Below are 20,244 nucleotides of genomic sequence, written 5' to 3'. Positions count from 1 at the left end.
TCCGCTGCTGTCCCGGGCCTCCTGACCCGCCCCGCCCCCCCCCCCCCCGCGGAGTGCCGGCTGCGCTCCATGAGCCCGGCACTTCTCTTGAGTGCCGGGCTCTTTTGCTGACACTCCGATCCCCAGTGGCCCAGCTAGGCCCCGGACCGCATGCACAAGGCCCCTCCCCTTTAAGAAGGGGAGGAAGGCCTGCAATACTGGGGCGCGACATGCCACAGCGCCGCGATATTCCCTCGCAGCACCCAAAGAGGGAGACGGGGCACTTCCAGTAGCGCCCCACTTCCCTCTTGGGGTGCTACCACTCAATTTCGGCCGCGGGGTGCGCTAATGTTTCCGGGGCACTAAAAGTAGTGCCCTGGCGGAGTTAGCGCCCCAAAAGGGACACGACTCAATTTCTCCCCCAAAGGATCTTAGCTCCGAAAATCAAGAAGTAGAATCAGTTTGGGTGAAGCTAAGAAACAGCAAGAGTCAGAAAACATTGGTGGGAGTTGTTTATAGGCCCCCAAACAGTAGTTGTAATGTAGGGCAGAGTATAAATCAGGAAATTAGAGGAGCATGTAACAAGGGTAATACAGTAATCATGGGGGACTTTAATCTACATATAGACTTGGCCAACCAAATTTGCAGTAATAGTGTGAAGAACGAATTCATGGAGTGTATGCAAGATAGTTTTCTAGATCAGTATGTTGAGAAACCAACTAGGGAACAGGCTATTTTGGATCTAGTATTGTGCAATGAGAAAGGGTTAATTAATAACCTTTTGGTAAAGGGGCCTTTAGGGAAGAGTGACCATAATATGTTAGAATTTTATATTGAGTTTGAAAGTGATTTAGTTAAATACAAAACTAGGGTCTTATATCTAAACAAAGCAAACTACGTAGGTGTGAGGGGCGAGTTGGTTAAGGTAGATTGGGAAACTACATTAAAAGGTATGATGGTAGAGAAGCAATGGCTAGCATTTAAAGAATTAATACATAATTTACAACAAATATACATTCCTTTAAGGCACAAAAATCCCACAGGAAAAGTGGTCCAACTGTGGCTAACAAGAGAAATTAAAGATAGTATTAGATCAAAGGAAGAGGCTTATAATGTTGCCAAAAAGAGTAGTAAGCCTAAGGATTGAGAGGAATTTAGAATTCAGCAAAGGAGGACAAGAAATTGATAAAGAAAGGGAAAATAGAATGAGAATAAACTAGTGAGAGACATAAAAACAGACTGTAAAAAGGAAATGTGTAGCAAAAGTAAATGTGGGTCCCTTAGAGGCTGAGACAGGAGAAATTATAATGGGGAATAAGGAAATGGCAGAGAAATTAAACAAATACTTTGGGCTGAATTTTGCCGGTGCTTAGAGGGCGGGTTGGGAGGCTGTCAACCCACCTCCACGTGAGTCTCCCAGGTGTCGGGTCTGTCAGCGCTGAACAGACCTGACACCAAGCGGCGGGGGAGGCAATTCACATCATTAAATAGGTTGTTAACATCCAATTAACTGTTATTTTAAGTCTACATTTCAATTTTAGGTACTCCCCCACGGGTTACCTGCTGCTTGGGGAACACGTCAGCTCAGCATGTCATGAGTGGATTCAGCATTGAATTATCTCATGACCTGACAGCTGCCAAAGTTGTATGAAAGATCCCATGTTACAGCTATTCACTTTCAAAGCTCAGAAACTGTTGGTTACTGCATTTGGAAGACATATTGAGCTTTCTGCAGCTTGCAAGTGTTTGGAGTATTCTCTCTATCCACTGTCACCTCATTAGAACAACCTCTCTCACCACCGACAGATCGCTTCTGTCATCTCAACCTCACCTGCCATCTATTCCATCAGCATCGTTGCCCTTGAAAATATCTCACCTTGGTCATCAGAATTCCACCAAGATCAGCCCCAACAACAGCAGCAACAGGTACACCAGCAGCACCAACAACAACACCAATCTTCTCCGAAATCAGCTGATGCTGCACAGGACACAGGGCATCAGCTCCCGACCACATTGCTGTCCGGGACGCCAGGGATGGCCTTACCATGGCCAGATTTACTTCACTTGACGCTGAACACCCTGGATGCCAAATGATGCACCAGGTTGACACCAACACTATAAAGCATCTCTACAATGCCCAAGACATTCCTTTCACACATCACCATTGCGGAGGGGGGGGGGGGTACCCTTATGTCTCACCATTCACTACAACTCACTAAGCCACTTTTAAAAGTGCACAAAAATCTGTCCAAGAATGCAAATAAATGTTTCAATGTTTGACAGCACATTACCAGAAACTTCACATGAACATTGGCTAAACCACCCAAGTGCCTACCCTTGTGTGTTGTTAGTTGGTATGCTTGCAGTAGGATGAGGCTGAGTGTGAGGGGTGGCTAGTGAAATGGGGAAGTGATAATGTAGATAGCGAGGGATGGGTGGAGGTGCAAGGAAAGTTGGTGTGAGTAAGGATGTGCAGGAGTAGGGTAGGGAAGGCAGAGTGATGGGGATGTGATGAGTGGCACAGCAGGATGAGGTTGAGTGTGGCTTGGCAGTAACATTTCGCGATCTACTGGAATCATTGAAAGGCTTGCACCACTGCAGCCTGGTCCTCCTGATGACATCCCTGCTTGAGTCCTCCTGTGCAATGTGCAACCAGGCTGCATTGGTGTACTGGGGAGGTCTCTTCCACCCATGGGAAGGAAAGAGAACCTCCCTGCGTGCTGTGACTTCCTCCATAAACATATGGAGAGAGTCATGGGAGAGCCTGGGTGCAGCCGTGCACCTCTGTGCAGTGCTTGTCAGTGTTTGCAGCACCTCAATGCTGTAGAACACTGAGAACACAACTGTCAAAATCAATTTGGACATGGCCCCTTTAAGGAAACCGGCTGATGACGCGTCATCCAATGACATCATCAGACCCCCTTCCTTTTAATTGTCTGGGAACCTCGCAGGGCGGGCTTAACAAGCACAATCAATGTAAAATCACTTGAAGTAGGCAGCGGGCTGGGACTGCAACACCAACCTCGGCCGCCCTGCACTTGCCTTGGTCGGCGAAATTGCGGCCTTCATGTCTGTCTTCACAGAAGAAGACGCAAAAAACTTCCCGGAAATAGTGGAGAACCAAAGGTCTAGCGAGAACGAGGAACTGAAAGAAATTAGTATTAGTAAAAAAAATAGTACTGGAGAAATTAATGGGACTGAAAGCCGATAAATCCCCTGGACCTGATGGCCTACATCCTAGGGTTTTGAAGGAAGTGGCTATCGAGATAGTGGATGCATTGGTTGTCATTTTCCAAAATTTCATAAGATTCTGGAACGGTTCCCGCGGATTGGAAGGTAGCAAATGTAACCCCACTATTTAAGAAAGGAGGGAGAGAGAAAATGGGGAACTACAGACCAGTTACCCTGTCATCAGTAGTAGGGAAAATGCTAGAATCTATTATTAAGGACTCAAACTCAAAGAGGATAAAACCCCTGGTCCGGATGGATTGCATTGACGCAATTTAAAAGAATTTAGTGAAGAGATAGCAGAGGCATTACTACACATCTATCTATCTATATATATATATATATATATATATATAATATAAAGCGGTTGGTTTGTCTGTCCGTCCGTCTGTCCGCTATACACTCAAAAGTTATAGAGCGTACCTACACATTTGTTATATCAAAAGAAAGCTGATGATCAGGGGAGTGTCATAGGCGTATTTACTTTTTGGTCAGACAAAAATTGTTCGGAAAGCATACAAAAAAGGTTCAAAAATCCGCTCATTAGCGGTTCACCAATCCTACCGCTCATTAGCATTGAGTGATGTGATGGTTGACCAATTGTACAGGGGATAGCGTTGACTGACGTGATGTTTGACCAATCCTACAGTTCAGTGACCTGATGGTTGACCAATCGGTGCGTCACGGGGGGGGCGTTTCATTCTGTGTGTGGGCAGGCCTAATCCTGCAGCCTCCCGAAACTTCGCCGCCATTTTTTTCATCCCCACAGCGACAGCACCAGCCAAACAAACCCCCACATTGCGGCTCCGGGAGCGGGAGGTGAGTTGGAGTCACTCGGGCCGGGCCTCACAACCGCTCGGCCTGAGACACAGTGCGGGCGGGGGAGCATCAGCGGCCGGCCGTAAACCGTGCGATCCGCGGCGCGGCGGCCGGCTGCACCGGGAGCTCAGCTGGGATCCGTCTCGGCCCGAGACCCCGGCCGGGCCTGAAGCGCTAGGCCCCGCACAGCCACTGTGGCCGGGCTCAATTTTCAAAGCCCTTCCCCGGGTGCCAAAAGAGGGGGAGGGAGGGAGGGAGAGGAGAGGGGGAGAGGGAGAGAGAGGGGGAGGGAGAGGAGAGGCGGAGAGGGAGAGAGAGGGGGAGAGGGAGAGTGAGGGAGAGAGAGAGAGAGAGAGGGGACAGACAGGGGCAGGGAGAGAGAGGGGGGGAGAGAGAGAGGGGGCGGGGGGAGAGAGAGAGGGGGCAGGGAGAGAGAGGGGCAGGGAGAGAGAGGGGGAGGGACAGAGAGAGGGTCAAAGAGGGAAAGAGTGACACAGAGCGCGGGAGCGGCAGCGCCCAGCTGTAAACCGCGCGGCCCAAAAAAGCCCTGGCAACGCCGGGCCCCCCCCAGCTAGTATTTAATAATTCATTAGGAAAAGGTGTAGTGCCAGAGGACTGGCAGATAGCTAACATAATACCGATATTTAAGAAGGGGGATAGAACATGTCCAGGGAATTATAGACCAGTTAGCTTAACATCGGTGGTACGAAAAATAATGGAATCCCTACTGAAGGAGAAAATAGAAGAACATCTAGAAACCAAAAACATAGTAATGAATAGTCAGTATGGATTTCAAAAGGGAAAGTCTTGCTTGACCAACTTCATTGAATTTTTTGAAGAGGTAACAGAGAGAGTAGACAATGGCAATGCAGAAGATGTAATTTATCTAGATTTCCAAAAGGCCTTCGATAAGGTATCACATAATAGACTGATGAACAAGGTCAGAGAATGCGGAGTCAGGGGACAAGTAACAGAATAGATTGCTGGCTGACTTCAGGGCAGAAAGCAGAGAGTGGGGTAAAAGGTAGCTATTCACAGTGGCAGAAGGTGGGTAGTAGTGTTCCACAAGGATCAGTGCTGAGACCATTGTTGTTCACAATTTATATTAACGATTTAGACTTAGGAATCAAAAATACAATTTCTAAATTGGGGGCGATAGTCAATACTGAGGAGGACTGCAACAAATTACAGGAAGACATTAATAAACTTGCAGAATGGGCATATAATTGGCAAATGAAGTTCAATAGAGATAAATGTGAAGTATTACATTTTGGTAGGAAGAATAGGGAGGTCACTTATTACTTGGAGGGTGCGAGTCTGGGTGGGGTAGAGGAACAAAGGGATCTCGGAGTACAAATACACAAATCACTAAAGGTTGCGACATAGGTTAGCAAGCACATAAAAAAAGCAAACCAAGCACTAGGGCTTATTTCTAGAGGTATAGAATTGAAAAGTAGGGAAGTTATGCTAAACCTGTATCGAACTTTGGTTAGACCACACTTGGAGTGCTGCGTACAGTTCTGGTCACCATATTATAAAAAGGATGAACAGGATGAGTCTCTTCTCTCTTGAAAAAAGGTTGAGGGGTGACCTAATAGAAGTCTTTAAAATTATGAAAGGTTTTGTTAGAGTGGATACAAAGAGAATGTTTCCACTTGTGGGGAAGAGCATAACTAGAGGCCATCAATATAAAATAGTCACCAAGAAATCCAATAGGGAATTCAGAAGAAACTACTTTACCCAAAGAGTGGTGAGAATGTGGAACTCGCTACCACAGGGAGTGGTTGAGGTGAATAGTATAGATGTATTTAAGGGGAGGCTAGACAAGCATATGAGGGAGAAGGGAACAGAGGGTTATGCTGATATATTTAGATGAGGAAAGACGGGAGGAGGCTCGAGTGGAGCATAAACGCCGGCATGGACTGGTTGGGCCGAATGGCCTGTTTCTGTGCCGTATATCCTGTGTAATCCTATGTAAGGACGTGGTAACAGGACACTTCGAAAATAATAATAGGATTGGGCAGAGTCAACACGGATTTACGAAAGTGAAATCGTGTTTCACAAATCTATTAGAGATTTTTCAGGTTGTAACTAGCAAAATAGATAAGAAGGCCATTACAGAAACATGGCTGCAGGGTGACAATGCCGGGGAATTAAACATACCAGGTTATTTAACCATCAGGAAGGACAGGCAGGAAGGAAGGGGAGGTGGGGTGGCTATGTTAATAAAGGAAGGAATCGCTGTAATACAGAGAAATGATATTGGGTCAAAAGATCAGGATAATGAAACAGTTTGGGTGGAGGTAAGGAATAATAAGGGGAAAAAAACACTAGTGGGCGTAGTCTATAGACCTCCGAACAGTGGCAACTCTGTTGGACGGAGTATCAATCAGGAAATAGTTGAGGCTTGTAATAAGGGAACATCTATAATTATGGGGGATTTTAACTATCATATTAATTGGACAAATCAAATTGGGCAGGGCTGCCTTGAGGATGAGTTCATTGAGTGTATTAGGGATGGGTTTCTTGAGCAGTATGTAACTGAACCGACCAGGGGGCAAGCAACCTTAGATCTGGTCCTGTGTAACGAGACAGGATTAATTAAAAATGTCCTAGTAAAGGATCCCCTTGGAATGAGTGACCATAACATGGTTGAATTCCATATTCAATTAGAGGGTGAGAAGGTTGGATCTCAAACAAGCGTGCTAAGCTTGAATAAAGGAGACTATGAAGGTATGAGAGCGGAATTGAGTAGAGTGGATTGGGAAAATAGATTAAAGGGTAAGACGATACATGATCAGTGGTGTACATTTAAGGAGTTATTTTACAACTTCCAAAAAATATATATTCCACTGAGAAGAAAAGGGTGTAAAAGAAAAGACAGCCATCCGTGGCTAAGTAAAGAAATTAAGGATAGTATTCGACTAAAAACAAGGGCATATAAGGTAGCCAAATCTAGTGGGAGGATAGAGGATTGGGAAAACTTTAAAAGACAGCAAAAAATAACAAAAAGATTGATTAAGAAAGGGAAGATAGATTATGAAAGTAAATTAGCAAAAAATATAAAAACAGATAGTAAGAGTTTTTATAGTTATATAAAAAGAAAAAGGGTGGCTATAGTAAATGTTGGTCCCTTAGAGGATGAGACCGGGAAATTAATGGTGGGAAATATGGAGATGGCAAAAACACTGAATGAATATTTTGTATCAGTCTTTACAGTAGAGGACACTAAGAATATCCCAACACTGGACAAACAGGGGGCTATTGGGGGGGGAGGAGCTAAACACGATCAAAATCACTAAGGAAGTGGTACTCGGTAAAATAATGGGACTCAAGGCAGATAAATCACCTGGACCTGATGGCTTACATCCTAGGGTCTTGAGGGAAGTGGCGGTAGGGATTGTGGATGCATTGGTAATAATTTTCCAAAACTCCCTGGACTCAGCAAAGGTCCCGGCAGACTGGAAAACTGCTAATGTAACACCCTTATTTAAAAAGGGCAGTAGACAGAAGGCTGGAAACTATAGACCGGTTAGCCTAACATCTGTGGTAGGTAAAATTTTGGAGTCCATTATTAAGGAGACAGTAACAGGACATTTGGATAATCATAATTTAATAGGACAAAGTCAGCATGGTTTTATGAAGGGGAAGTCATGTTTGACAAATTTGCTGGAGTTCTTTGAGGAAGTAACATATAGGGTGGATAAAGGGGAACCAGTGGACGTAGTGTATTTAGACTTCCAAAAGGCATTTGACAAGGTGCCACACAAAAAATTATTGCTTAAGATAAAAAATCACGGGATTGGGGGTAATATTCTGGCATGGATAGAGGATTGGCTATCTAACAGAAGGCAGAGAGTTGGGATAAATGGTTCATTCTCAGACTGGCAATCAGTAACTAGTGGTGTTCCGCAGGGGTCAGTGCTGGGTCCCCAACTCTTTACAATCTATATTAACGATTTGGAGGAGGGGACCGAGTGTAACATATCAAAGTTTGCAGATGATACTAAGATGGGAGGGAAAGTAGTGAGTGAGGAGGACATAAAAAACCTGCAAGGGGACATAGACAGGCTAAGTAAGTGGGCAGAGATTTGGCAGATGGAATACAATACTGGAAAGTGTGAGGTTATGCACTTTGGCAGGAAAAATCGTAGAGCAAGTTATTATCTTAATGGCAAGAAACTGGAAAGTACTGAAGTACAAAGGGATCTGGGGGTCCTGGTGCACGAAACTCAAAAGGTTAGTATGCAGGTGCAGCAAGTGATTAAGAAGGCCAATGGAATGTTGGCTTTCATTGCTAGGGGGATAGAATGTAAAAATAGGGAGGTATTGCTTCAGTTGTACAAGGTATTGGTGAGACCGCACCTGGAATACTGCATACAGTTTTGGTGTCCATACTTAAGAAAAGACATACTTGCTCTCGAGTCAGTACAAAGAAGGTTCACTCGGTTAATCCCGGGAATGAGGGGATGGACATATGAGGAGAGGTTGAGTAGATTGGGACTCTACTCATTGGAGTTCAGAAGAATGGGAGACGATCTTATTGAAACATATAAGATTGTGAAGGGGTTGGATCGGGTGGATGCGGGGAGGATGTTCCCGATGATGGGTGAAACTAGAACTAGGGGGCATAGTCTTAGAATAAGGGGCTGCTCTTTCAAAACTGAGATGAGGAGGAACTACTTCACTCAGAGGGTGGTAGGTCCATGGAATATGCTGCCCCAAATAGCTGTAGAAGCTACATCATTACATAAATTTAAAACAGAAATAGACAGTTTCCTAGAAGTAAAGGGAATTAAGGGTTACGGGGAGCGGGCAGGAATTTGGACATGAGTCTAGGTTCGGATTGGACATGGCCCTGTGGGTAGCGGAGCGGGCCCAGGGGCCGTGTAGCCTGATCCTGCTCCTTTCGTGTGTCTAATTCTGTTAGATTCAGGAGATGGTTCTGTGATAGTAGATTGGTGGTTAGGATCAGATCAGCCATGATCTTATTGAATGGCGGAGCAGGCTCGAGGGGCCGATTGGCCTACTCCTGCTCCTATTTCTTATGTTCTTATGAAACCAGTGGATGTGGTGTACAGGAAACTCTTGTTTAAACGGCACCTAAATATCCGGAATTCTCTATTAACCGGCAAAATTCAAACTCCGAAAACAACACCTCAATAACCGGAAATGTTGGCGAGTCCGAGTCTCCTGCGGTGGCCGAGTTAGTCAGTGGGGGTAGTTCTCCAAACTGCCACTACTCAGCTTCTTGGCGCTGTCAACTGGCAGTACTGTGCTTAATCAAGCATCTTCTACCATCCATTTAACACAACATTCTGTAGGTGAGTACCCAATTACTGTATACTGCACATTTCTTGATTTTTTAAATTTTTGTTTGTTAAAAATAGCCTCGGTAGATAACCCTCTCCGTCGTCCAGAATTTTTAATCTACCGGCACCATCCCGGTCCCGCCAGTGCCGGATACCAAAGAGTTTCCTGTATTTGGATTTTCAGAAGGCACTCGATAAGGTGCCACACAAGAGGTTATTAAACAAAATTAGGGCTCGTGGGATTGGGGGTAATATACTAGCATGGATTGAGGATTGGTTAACGGATAGAAAACAGAGAGTAGGAATAAACGGGTCATTTTCGGGTTGGCAGGCTGTAACTAGTCGGGTACCACAAGGATCAGTGCTCGGGCCTCAGCTACTCACAATCTACATCGATGATTTGGATGAGGGGACCAAATATAATATATCCAAGTTTGCTGATGATACAAAGCTGGGTGGGAATGTAAGTTGTGAGGAGGATGCAAAGAGGCTTCAAGGGGATATAGACAGGCTAAGTGAGTGGGCAAAAACTTGGTAAATGGAATATAATGTGGAGAAATGTGAAGTTATCCACTTTGGTAGGAAAAATAGAAAAGCAGAGTATTTTTTAAATGGTGAGAGATTGGGAAATGTTGGTGTTCAGAGGGACCTGGGTGTCCTTGTACACGAATCACTGAAAGTTAACATGCAGGTACAGCAAGCAATTAGGAAAGCAAATGGTATGTTGGCCTTTATTACAAGAGGATTTGAGTATAAGAGTAAAGACATCTTACTGCAATTATATCGAGCCCTGGTGAGACCACACCTGGAGTATTGTGGACAGTTTTGGTCTCCTTACCGAAGGAAGGATATACTTGCCATAGAGGGAAAGCAACGAAGGTTCACCAGACTGGTTCCTGGGATGGGGGAATTGTCCTATGAGGAGAGATTGAGTAGACTAGGCCTATATTCCCTAGAATTTAGAAGAATGAGAGGTGATCTCATTGAAACATACAAAATTCTTACAGGGCTTGACAGGGTAGATGCAGAGAGGATGTTTCCCCTGGCTGGGGAGTCTAGAACCAGGGGTCACAGTCTCAGAATAAGGGGTCGGCCATTTAGGAGTGAGATGAGGAGAAATTTCTTCACTCAGAGGGTGGTGAATCTTTGGAATTCTTTACCCCAGAGGGCTGTGGAGGCTCAGTCATTGAGACAGATTCATATTCAAGACAGAGAGCGATAGAATTTTGGATATTAAGGGAATCAAGGGCTATGGGGATAGTGCAGGAAAGTGGAGTTGAGGTCGAAGATCAACCATGATCTTAATGAATGGCAGAGCAGGCTCGAGGGGACAAATGGCCTACTTCTGCTCCTAATTCTTATGTTCTTATGTCAATAAGGGTGTGGGATGGGTAAGTGGGCAATATCGGAGAGTGTGGGATGGGTAGGTGGGCAATATCGGACAAGGTGTGGGATGGGTAGGTGGGCAATATCGGAGAGTGTGGGATGGGTAGGTGGGCAATATCGGAGAGTGTGCGATGGGTAGTGTAGTGTATGTACCTTGAAGAAGGAACTATATTCTGCAGCCCCTGTATACTGCAGTACCAGTAGTGACCACACCTGTATATAAGCCTGTGTAGTAACTTTGTATAGTAGTTCCAGTTTTGTCTCCATTCAGTAAACACCTGTTATAACCAACTTCTGCAGTCCGTGTCTCAATTACACACGGACATTACCAGTAGGTGGGCAATATCGGAGAGTGTGGGATGGGTAGGTGGGCAATATCGGAAAGTGTGCGATGGGTAGGTGGGCAATATCGGAGAGTGTGCGATGGGTAGGTGGGCAATATCGGAGAGTGTGCGATGGGTAGGTGGGCAATATCGGACAAGGTGTGGGATGGGTAGGTGGGCAATATCGGAGAGTGTGGGATGGGTAGGTGGGCAATATCAGAGAGTGTGCGAGGGGTAGGTGGGCAATATCGGAGAGTGTGGGATGGGTAGGTGGGTAATATCGGAGAGTGTGGGATGGGTAGGTGGGCAATATCGGAGAGTGTGGGATGGGTAGGTGGGCAATATCAGAGAGTGTGCGAGGGGTAGGTGGGCAATATTGGAGAGTGTGCGAGGGGTAGGTGGGCAATATCGGAGAGTGTGGGATGGGTAGGTGGGTAATATCGGAGAGTGTGGGATTGGTAGGTGGGCAATATCGGAGAGTGTGGGATGGGTAGGTGGGCAATATCGGAGAGTGTGCGAGGGGTAGGTGGGCAATATTGGAGAGTGTGCGATGGGTAGGCGGGCAATATCGGAAAGTGTGGGATGGGTTGGTGGGCAATATCGGAGAGTGTGGGATGGGTAGGTGGGCAATATCGGAGAGTGTGGGATGGGTAGGTGGGCAATATCGGAGAGTGTGGGATGGGTAGGTGGGCAATATCGGAGAGTGTGTGATGGGTAGGTGGGCAATATTGGAGAGTGTGGGATGGGTAGGTGGGCAATATCGGAGAGTGTGCGATGGGTAGGTGGGCAATATTGGAGAGTGTGCGATGGGTAGGTGGGCAATATTGGAGAGTGTGGGATGGGTAGGTGGGCAATATCAGGAAGAGAGTTTGATGGCTAGATGGGTGTGGAGTTCGGTTAGCAGGTGGTATGTATTTGGGTGATTTATGCAGACAGATGGAATCTTGCACAGTAGATGATGGATAGGTAAGTGTTTTGAGAGATAGTGTGTGGGTGGTGAGGTGTTATCAGAGGGTCTACGGTTGGCTAGCGAGGTGTTATCAGAGGGTCAGTGATCAGGTAGGGAAATGTTTACCAGAGTGGGTGTGACTGGGTACAGAGATGGAATGCGGAAAGTCAGTCGGTGGTATCAGAGAGTTAAATATTGGACCCAACATTCGGTTGAGCGGTGGAGTTAGGGCACAGATCTCTTTGTCAGAATGAGCAATATCTGGGGACTGAGTTTCAGTCAGATCTTTAACCCTGAGAGATTTCTATTAATTAATGTTTATCTTATGTGTGAATATATTGAGATTAATTTCCTCATTGGTTACACTTCACTTACGCCCCCTCCCCAAATAAGCACCCACTCCTAATGTAAGAGGGTAAGAGAACAATGCAGAAATCCAATCACAGAGAATGATCGCTGGTGAGGCTGGGGGAAGATCAAAAAAACTGAGTGGAGCAGAGCTGGCGCAACTCCCACTCATTCCTGATGAATTTCGGATCAGGTTCGTGAAACAGGCGTTGGGCCCCTCATTAGCATATGTAAGGTCCTAACACCTTTTTCAGGCCATTCCCAGGAGTGCCTATATATTGCCTGAACCAATATGGCGGCAGATGGGGGGGGGGGGGGGGGAACGTAGCCCTGTGAAATTGGAGCTTTTTGCCCCCATTCTGCGCCCAAACTATGGGGCCCAAATTCACCCACAGAAAGTTTAAATATTTACTAAAACTGGTACCAGTATTGGAAAAATGTTCCTCCCACAGAGGTCCACGCACATATTTTATAGGTACAGAATTCCAGCCTCAATTCTCCCAATTTCCTGATTTTTAAATTGTTGCTGAGTTTTTGAACCTTTTGCCAGTGTGAACAATTCATGCAGTGAATCAATCCCTCTGATCATTTCAAAATACGTCAATTCCTCAACCTTTCTCCCAGTCCTGATATCTTTGGAAATCCAATCAGGTTGATGGGATGAAAGTCTGTCATTCTGTGTGTAGACACATCCATACAGTCCATATCTTCACAGAGATCCCTAAATACCCTCTCCATACATAACCCCAGCTCTCCTTACACATTTCACATGCACACACTGACCCTACAAGTTCTTCCTATACCCAACACAGAATGACACGCTTTGAAATGGATATAGGTCTAGAGCAGCAAACTATCTTGAAGATGGCACCCAGCTCACTCAGACAGGCCCCAACCAGGTCTGGGGTGGGAATTGCAAATCTTCATACTGGCTCAGAGAGGGGGTGGGAGGGTAGGGTCTCTCCTGAGGGTGAGATGAAAGGCCTGATGTTGGAGCAGAGTAGAACAAGTGCCACTGCCATCTCACCTGTCGGAGACCTTACCTGGGGCTGCTGAATGTCAACACTGGATGCCAAATTGGAAAAAGTGTCCCGTTTCCAAACCCTGCGCTTTGGGAGTATAAAACAGTTTGGTTTAATTAAAATTCATCGTATTTCTAAGAATGTAACTCACCGCAGCAAGTAGCTCTGTGTGACTGTTCTCTGGTTACTCTGCAGGCTGAGGCCATCCAGGGGGAAGTGGAGCTTAGCACATCGGCCACCACTATACTGTCCCTTCACGCCACGCAGAATGACCTCTCACCCTTCCACCAGGATCTGGCGTGAGTATTGTGATTCCTACAAAACAGAAGGAGATTGGAGCAGGGTAGGTTCTGGTGCAAACACACTCACGACTGGGAGGGCAATCTGTTTGTCACCTAGTTTTCTTCCTTTCCCTTGCTGAGGTACAGATCTCTGGGTGCTGGTTGGCCCTCAATTCTTCAAGTGTGAGACTAGAAAGGGGATCTCACAGACCCCATGACTCTGTCCTCAGCTGACATCCAGTTGGGGAGGGGAGGGGTTGTCATGTCTCTGGACAGCAATCAGAAGCAGGAACCATGGCTGAGATAAGCTACCGCAGAACAGAGCGAGGATCAAACCAGGGACTTTCATTATGGTTCAGCATTATGGCTCAGTACTACACTGGGTGGAGACTCTACACTCTAGGCCATCTAGGAAGATGTTTCTGGTCATTTTGTAGTGGCACCAATGCCATTACCATTATTACTTAAAATGTCAGTTGTGGCTGAGTGGTAGCACGCACGCCTGAGTCAGACTGAGGCCCCGTCTGGCCTCTCAGGTGGATGTAAAAGATCCCCTGGCACTAGAAGAGCAGGGGAGTTCTCGCTGGTGTCCTGGTCAATATTTATTCCTCAACCAACACCACTAAAACAGATTATCTGGTCATTATCTCATTGCTGTTTGTGGGAGCTTGCTGTGCGCAAATTGGCTGCCACGTTTCCTACATTACAACAGTGACTGGACTTCAACAAGTATTTCATTGGCTGTAAAGCTCTTTAGGATGTCCTGAGGGTATGAAAGAGACAACATAAATACAAGTCTTTCTTCTTTATTATACAGAGGACACATTATCCTGAGTGTTTACCCAACCTGGCTGGGTATTTCCTCCCAGGCACTCTGCTCTTACTTGTATCAGGCTTTTGTTGTTACCTCTGATTGCCCTTTGTACTTTGACCCTGGTGTCCCGGATTGTTTATTGCAGGAAGTGGTTGGCCTACAGCAAACTCTACCGACATGTAGAAGTCAGCTTCATCTCTCTGCTCCAGCATCTCACCAGCATCGAATACCAGTGGCTACTGGCACAGGTCACACTGCAGCAACAGGCCGTATGTATGGACTGTAAACCGCGGGGGGTAGGAACGATACATACAGAGACTGTAAACTGGGGGGGGGGATAGAGACAGTGAATATAAACTGGGGGGGGGTAAAGACAGAGAATATAAACTGGGGGGTACAGCCGGAGACTTGGGGGGTGGGGACTGCAGATAGAGGGCAGGATTTAGCACTGGAGTTACTGGCTCCCTGGCATAACCCCAGTGGGTGTTCAAAGAAAATTTAAACAAAAAAACACAACACCGTTTAATGCCTCTTTGATTTTTGTCTCCCGGGTTGCTCGCAGCTGTGTCCTGGAGATTAATCTTTAATTCCTGGAGACTCCAGGACCGTTCTGGAGGGTTGGCGAGCGTAAGTGCAGCTCCCAAGGAACGCCTGTAGACGCCTGGCGCTTGAGTTGCTGTGGCAGCGGTGGTGGGTATTTAAAATTCAAAGGGCCCCATTATCTTGTGCAAAAGGTGGTTGGGCAAAGCATTGCAGAGGGCAAGGACAGACTGGGCCATGAATATAGAAGTTCTTCAGATGGTCCCTGAGCTGTGTCGGGGACCTGAGGCTGCTGCGTCACTTTGAAACCTTCGGTGCAGCTTCTGAAACTGATCAGAGCCGGGAAACTTGTCAGAATTAGAACTGGAGGTGTTTACAGCACAGAAGTAGGCCATTCGGCCCATCGTGACTGTGCCGGCTCTTTGCTACAGCAACCTATTTGTTGAATTACTCTGACCCAGAAAGTCTGCCACGGTTAGGGGTGGTCGGAACTCTCACTGTACCAGGCTTTTGTGGAAGCAGAAAATCAAGGCCAGAGATTCTAAGTTGGGGGTGAGGTGGGGTGGGGAGAAGGGATTGCGGACAGATGGCCCAGGACTTGCGGTTGAGGAGCATCTCCACTGGGTTGGGACGTGCCTGTCCCCAGATACCACCTGATTCCAGCTGTATTCTCGACCCCTGAGGTCATTTGCATGTGGGAGGTGAGCTCCCCAATCGCCAATGGGGTGTCGCGCCAAACTGATACAGGATTACAGACCCCACTCCAGAGAAAAGTTCTAATCCCCCCCTGCTGACATTTAAATGCTGGAGGTTGGGGCCTACTCAGTGGCTCCTGTGTCCAGCGTTCAATGTGAGCACATGGCAGGAAACACCAAAGACAGCCATTCCCTCATATAGTTTAATATGCATGCGAATGCCCATCAATAGACAGCTGCATTTTAGGTTAGGGTTCTGGGCCCACCCGCTGGTAAAGGAGAGGGGATCCAGGGGAGGGAGCCCCGAGGAGGGGAACAGGGGAGGTGGCGCGGCCGTAGCAAATTTCCAGCACCGTCCGCACCAGAAGGGACTGGAAAACCCAGACTTGAGATTTAACCTGAGGGCACAGATGAAAAGTTTGAAACTGAGGAAAATATAACACTTTATTGGGACAGTGTACAGGGAGCTTTACTCTGTATCTAACCCATGCTGTACCTGCCCTGGGAGTGTTTGATGGGACAGTGTAGAGGGAACTTTACTCTGTATCTAACCCGTGCTGTACCTGCCCTGGGAGTGTTTGATGGGACAGTGTAGAGGGAGCTTTACTCTGTATCTAACCCGTGCTGTACCTGCCCTGGGAGTGTTTGATGGGACAGTGTAGAGGGAGCTTTACTCTGTATCTAACCCGTGCTGTACCTGCCCTGGGAGTGTTTGATGGGACAGTGTAGAGGGAGCTTTACTCTGTATCTAACCCATGCTGTACCTGCCCTGGGAGTGTTTGATGGGACAGTGTAGAGGGAACTTTACTCTGTATCTAACCCGTGCTGTACCTGCCCCGGGAGTGTTTGATGGGACAGTGTAGAGGGAGCTTTACTCTGTATCTAACCCGTGCTGTACCTGCCCCGGGAGTGTTTGATGGGACAGTGTAGAGGGAGCTTTACTCTGTATCTAACCCGTGCTGTACCTGCCCTGGGAGTGTTTGATGGGACAGTGTAGAGGGAGCTTTACTCTGTATCTAACCCGTGCTGTACCTGCCCTGGGAGTGTTTGATGGGACAGTGTAGAGGGAGCTTTACTCTGTATCTAACCTGTGCTTTACCTGCCCTGGGAGTGTTTGATGGGACAGTATAGAGGGAGCTTTACTCTGTATCTAACCCGTGCTGTACCTGTCCCGGGAGCGTTTGATGGGACAGTGTAGAGGGAGCTTTACTCTGTATCTAACCCATGCTGTACCTGCCCTGGGAGTGTTTGATGGGACAGTGTAGAGGGAGCTTTACTCTGTATCTAACCCGTGCTATACCTGCCCTGGGGGTGTTTGATGGGACAGTGTAGAGGGAGCTTTACTCTGTATCTAACCCGTGCTGTACCTGCCCTGGGAGTGTTTGATGGGACAGTGTAGAGGGAGCTTTACTCTGTATCTAATCCGTGCTGTACCTGCCCTGGGAGTGTTTGGTGGGACAGTGTAGAGGGAGCTTTACTCTGTATCTAACCCGTGCTGTACCTGCCCTGGGAGTGTTTGATGGGTCAGTGTAGAGGGAACTTTACTCTGTATCTAACCCGTGCTGTACCTGCCCTGGGAGTGTTTGATGGGACAGTGTAGAGGGAGCTTTACTCTGTATCTAACCCGTGCTGTACCTGCCCTGGGAGTGTTTGATGGGAAAGTGCAGAGGGAGCTTTACTCTGTATCTAACCATGCTGTACCTGCCCTGGGAGTGTTTGATGGGACAGTGTAGAGGGAGCTTTACTCTGTATCTAACCCGTGCTGTACCTGCCCTGGGAGTGTTCGATGGGAAAGTGCAGAGGGAGCTTTACTCTGTATCTAACCCGTGCTGTACCTGCCCTGGGAGTGTTTGATGGGAAAGTGCAGAGGGAGCTTTACTCTGTATCTAACCCGTGCTGTACCTGCCCTGTTGTTACTGACACTGGGTGCTTGAAATAGTGGATGTCCCATTACCCCGTGCTAGCATTGCTGAACTTGATAGGCAAAAAAATAAAATAAAGTTGCTGTACTGCTGAAGCTACAGTTTTCTACTGGACACTGGTGAGGCTGCTAGATTACTGACAAACAAAAATATCATCTGTATAATGTCTTAACGGTTCTGAACTTTGAGTATGTTGACTGGGTACCGCAGGGATCGGTGCTAGGACCCCAGCTATTCACAATATATATTAATGATCTAGACAAGGGAACTAGATGTAATATCTCCAAGTTTGCAGACGACACAAAGCTGGGTGGGCGTGTATGCTGTGAGGAAGATGACGAGAAACTCCAGTATGATTTGGACAGGTTGGGTGATTGGGCAGAAGCATGGCAGATGCTATATAATGTGGATAAATGCGAGGTTATCCACTTTGGTGTCAAAAACAGGAAGGCAGATTATTATCTGAATGGCAATAGATTGGGAGAAGGGGAAGTGCAACGAGACCTGGGTGTCCTTGTGCACCAGTCGCTGAAGGTAAGCATGCAAGTGCAGCAGGCGGTTAAGAAGGCAAATGGTATGTTGGTCTTCATAGCGAGAGGGTTCGAGTACAGGAACAAGGATGTCTTGCTGCAGTTGTACAAGGCCTTGGTGAGACCACACCTTGAGTATTGTGTGCAGTTTTGGTCGCCTTATCTAAGGAAGGATGTTCTTGCCATGGAGGGAGTGCAGCGAAGATTCACCAGACTGATACCTGGGATGGCAGGAATGACGTATTTGGAGAGATTGGGTTGATTGGGCTTATACTCACTGGAGTTTAGAAGAATGAGAGGGGATCTCATTGAAACTTATAAAATTCTAACAGGACTAGACAGACTAGATGCAGGAAGGATGTTCCCGATGGCCGGGGAGTCCAGAACCAGGGGTCACAGACTAAGGATAAGGGGTAAGCCATTTAGGACAGAAATGAGGAGGAATTTTTTCACCCAGAGAGTGGTGAACCTGTGGAATTCTCTACCACAGAAGGCAGTAGAGGCCAACTCATTAAATATATTCAAGAAGGAGTTAGATATATTTCTTAAGGCTAAAGGGATCAAGGGATATGGAGAGAAGGCAGGGACAGGGTACTGAATTTGGATGATCAGCCATGATCTCATTGAATGGCGGAGCAGGCTCGAGGGGCCGAATGGCCTACTCCTGCTCCTATCTTCTATGTTTCTATGTCATTGTCTTACAAATATTGGTGTGACCTTTAAATTAATTTTATGGACTATATTTTTCTCACAGCAAGATGAATTGGCAGAGTCTTTCAAGTCATTCCTGGATTATGGAATCTCCCTCATCCAGAAGTACAGAGATGTCTTTCCAATCTCTGACCCCAAGTCCGCAGAACACCAGCAATCTCTGCTCAGGTTAGCTATTTCTATAATTAGTGCTGTCCTGCTGTCTCTTGGAACAGTGACTGTTATGTTCATAAATAAATAGACGTTTTCATTATGAACAGCTAGTTTGAGCTAGTCATTTATTCAGCCATGTGGACTAGTGTACAGGCATCCATCTTGACTACTGCCTTGTGGGTAGCCCCTTACTAAACATACAGCTCCACCTAGTGTACCATTCTAGAATGACATGTTACTGATCATTACATCCCCCCTTCCTTAGAGGTTAAACAAAATCAATATCAATCATAACAACATAAACATCTTCACAACAGTCAACACATTTTCAAAGCTTTACTTTATGAACTCCAAGCTTTTCATTCTTTTATTATAGTTTTCTTTGTACTCAAAGATTAAGTCTATCAGGCTTTTTTACTTCACGTGTGGATCTTCTCAGCACAGGTAAGTCTGATGTGTTTTCATGAGAGCCTGTATGTGTGTTTGTGTTAGATTGTTCTGGTGGTGAGTGACAAGATTCAGTTGCGGCATTGTCATCGATTTGCTCTTGGATAGTTTCTTGTGTTTTCAGGAGGGAACGGCGGTTCCTCCTGAGAATCTGTCCTTCCTCAGTTCTAACAGTGTATGACCTTGGTCCTACTTCCTCAAGAACTGTAGCTTTCCTGTTCCATGCATCTGGATCCTCAATCCTGACAACATCATCCCTTGTCAATGGTTTCAGAGTTTTGGATGACTTGTCATAGTGTGATTTCTGTTTCAGCTTTAACAGTTGAAGTCTCTGTCTCAGTTCCTTACTCTGCTTTTCTTTTGCACAGCAGGGTAGTGTAGTGCGCAACTTGTGACCCATTAGGAGTTCAGCAGGTGAAGAACCACAGCCTAAAGGGGAGGCTCGGTAGCTCAGCAGGGCGAGATAAGGATCAGACTTGCTTTCTGTTGCTTTCTTCAGTAGCTGTTTGAGAACTTGAACACCTTTCTCTGCCTTACCATTCGACTGAGCATACAGAGGACTGGATGTGATGTGTTGAAAGTCATAATGTGCTGCAAACTGTTGCCACTCCTTACAGTTGAAGCACGGACTATTGTCGCTAATGGCAATCCTGGGAATTCCATGTCTGGCGAAGATGGATTTAACATGCATTATGACACTGTTTGCTGATGTGCTTGTGAGCAGCGCCATCTCAGGATAGTTAGAATAGTAGTCAATCACTATTAGATAGTCTTTACCATTCAAA

The 20,244-nt window shown here is 46.5% G+C and overlaps 1 protein-coding gene across 1 annotated transcript in view; it reads left to right on the top strand.

Annotated features, from left to right (window-relative positions):
• LOC147102598 (protein unc-13 homolog D-like) overlaps nt 1–19,100 on the top strand; it is a 112,376-nt gene extending 93,276 nt beyond the window's left edge. Inside the window, exons 12-14 of the mRNA XM_085964087.1 lie at nt 13,562–13,665; nt 14,607–14,730; nt 18,903–19,100. Coding sequence (XP_085820213.1) covers nt 13,562–13,665; nt 14,607–14,730; nt 18,903–19,100 — 426 coding nt within the window. The remainder of the gene's footprint in view (nt 1–13,561; nt 13,666–14,606; nt 14,731–18,902) is intronic.
• Nucleotides 19,101–20,244: the final 1,144 nt, after the last annotated feature.

The sequence above is a fragment of the Somniosus microcephalus genome, chromosome 21, assembly GCF_052327205.1.
Source record: "Somniosus microcephalus isolate GS21.2 chromosome 21, FLI_Smic_1.0, whole genome shotgun sequence".
Taxonomy (NCBI): Eukaryota; Metazoa; Chordata; class Chondrichthyes; order Squaliformes; family Somniosidae; genus Somniosus; species Somniosus microcephalus.
Note: the sequence above shows the minus strand (reverse complement) of the source record. Positions and strands in the feature narration are given on the sequence as shown.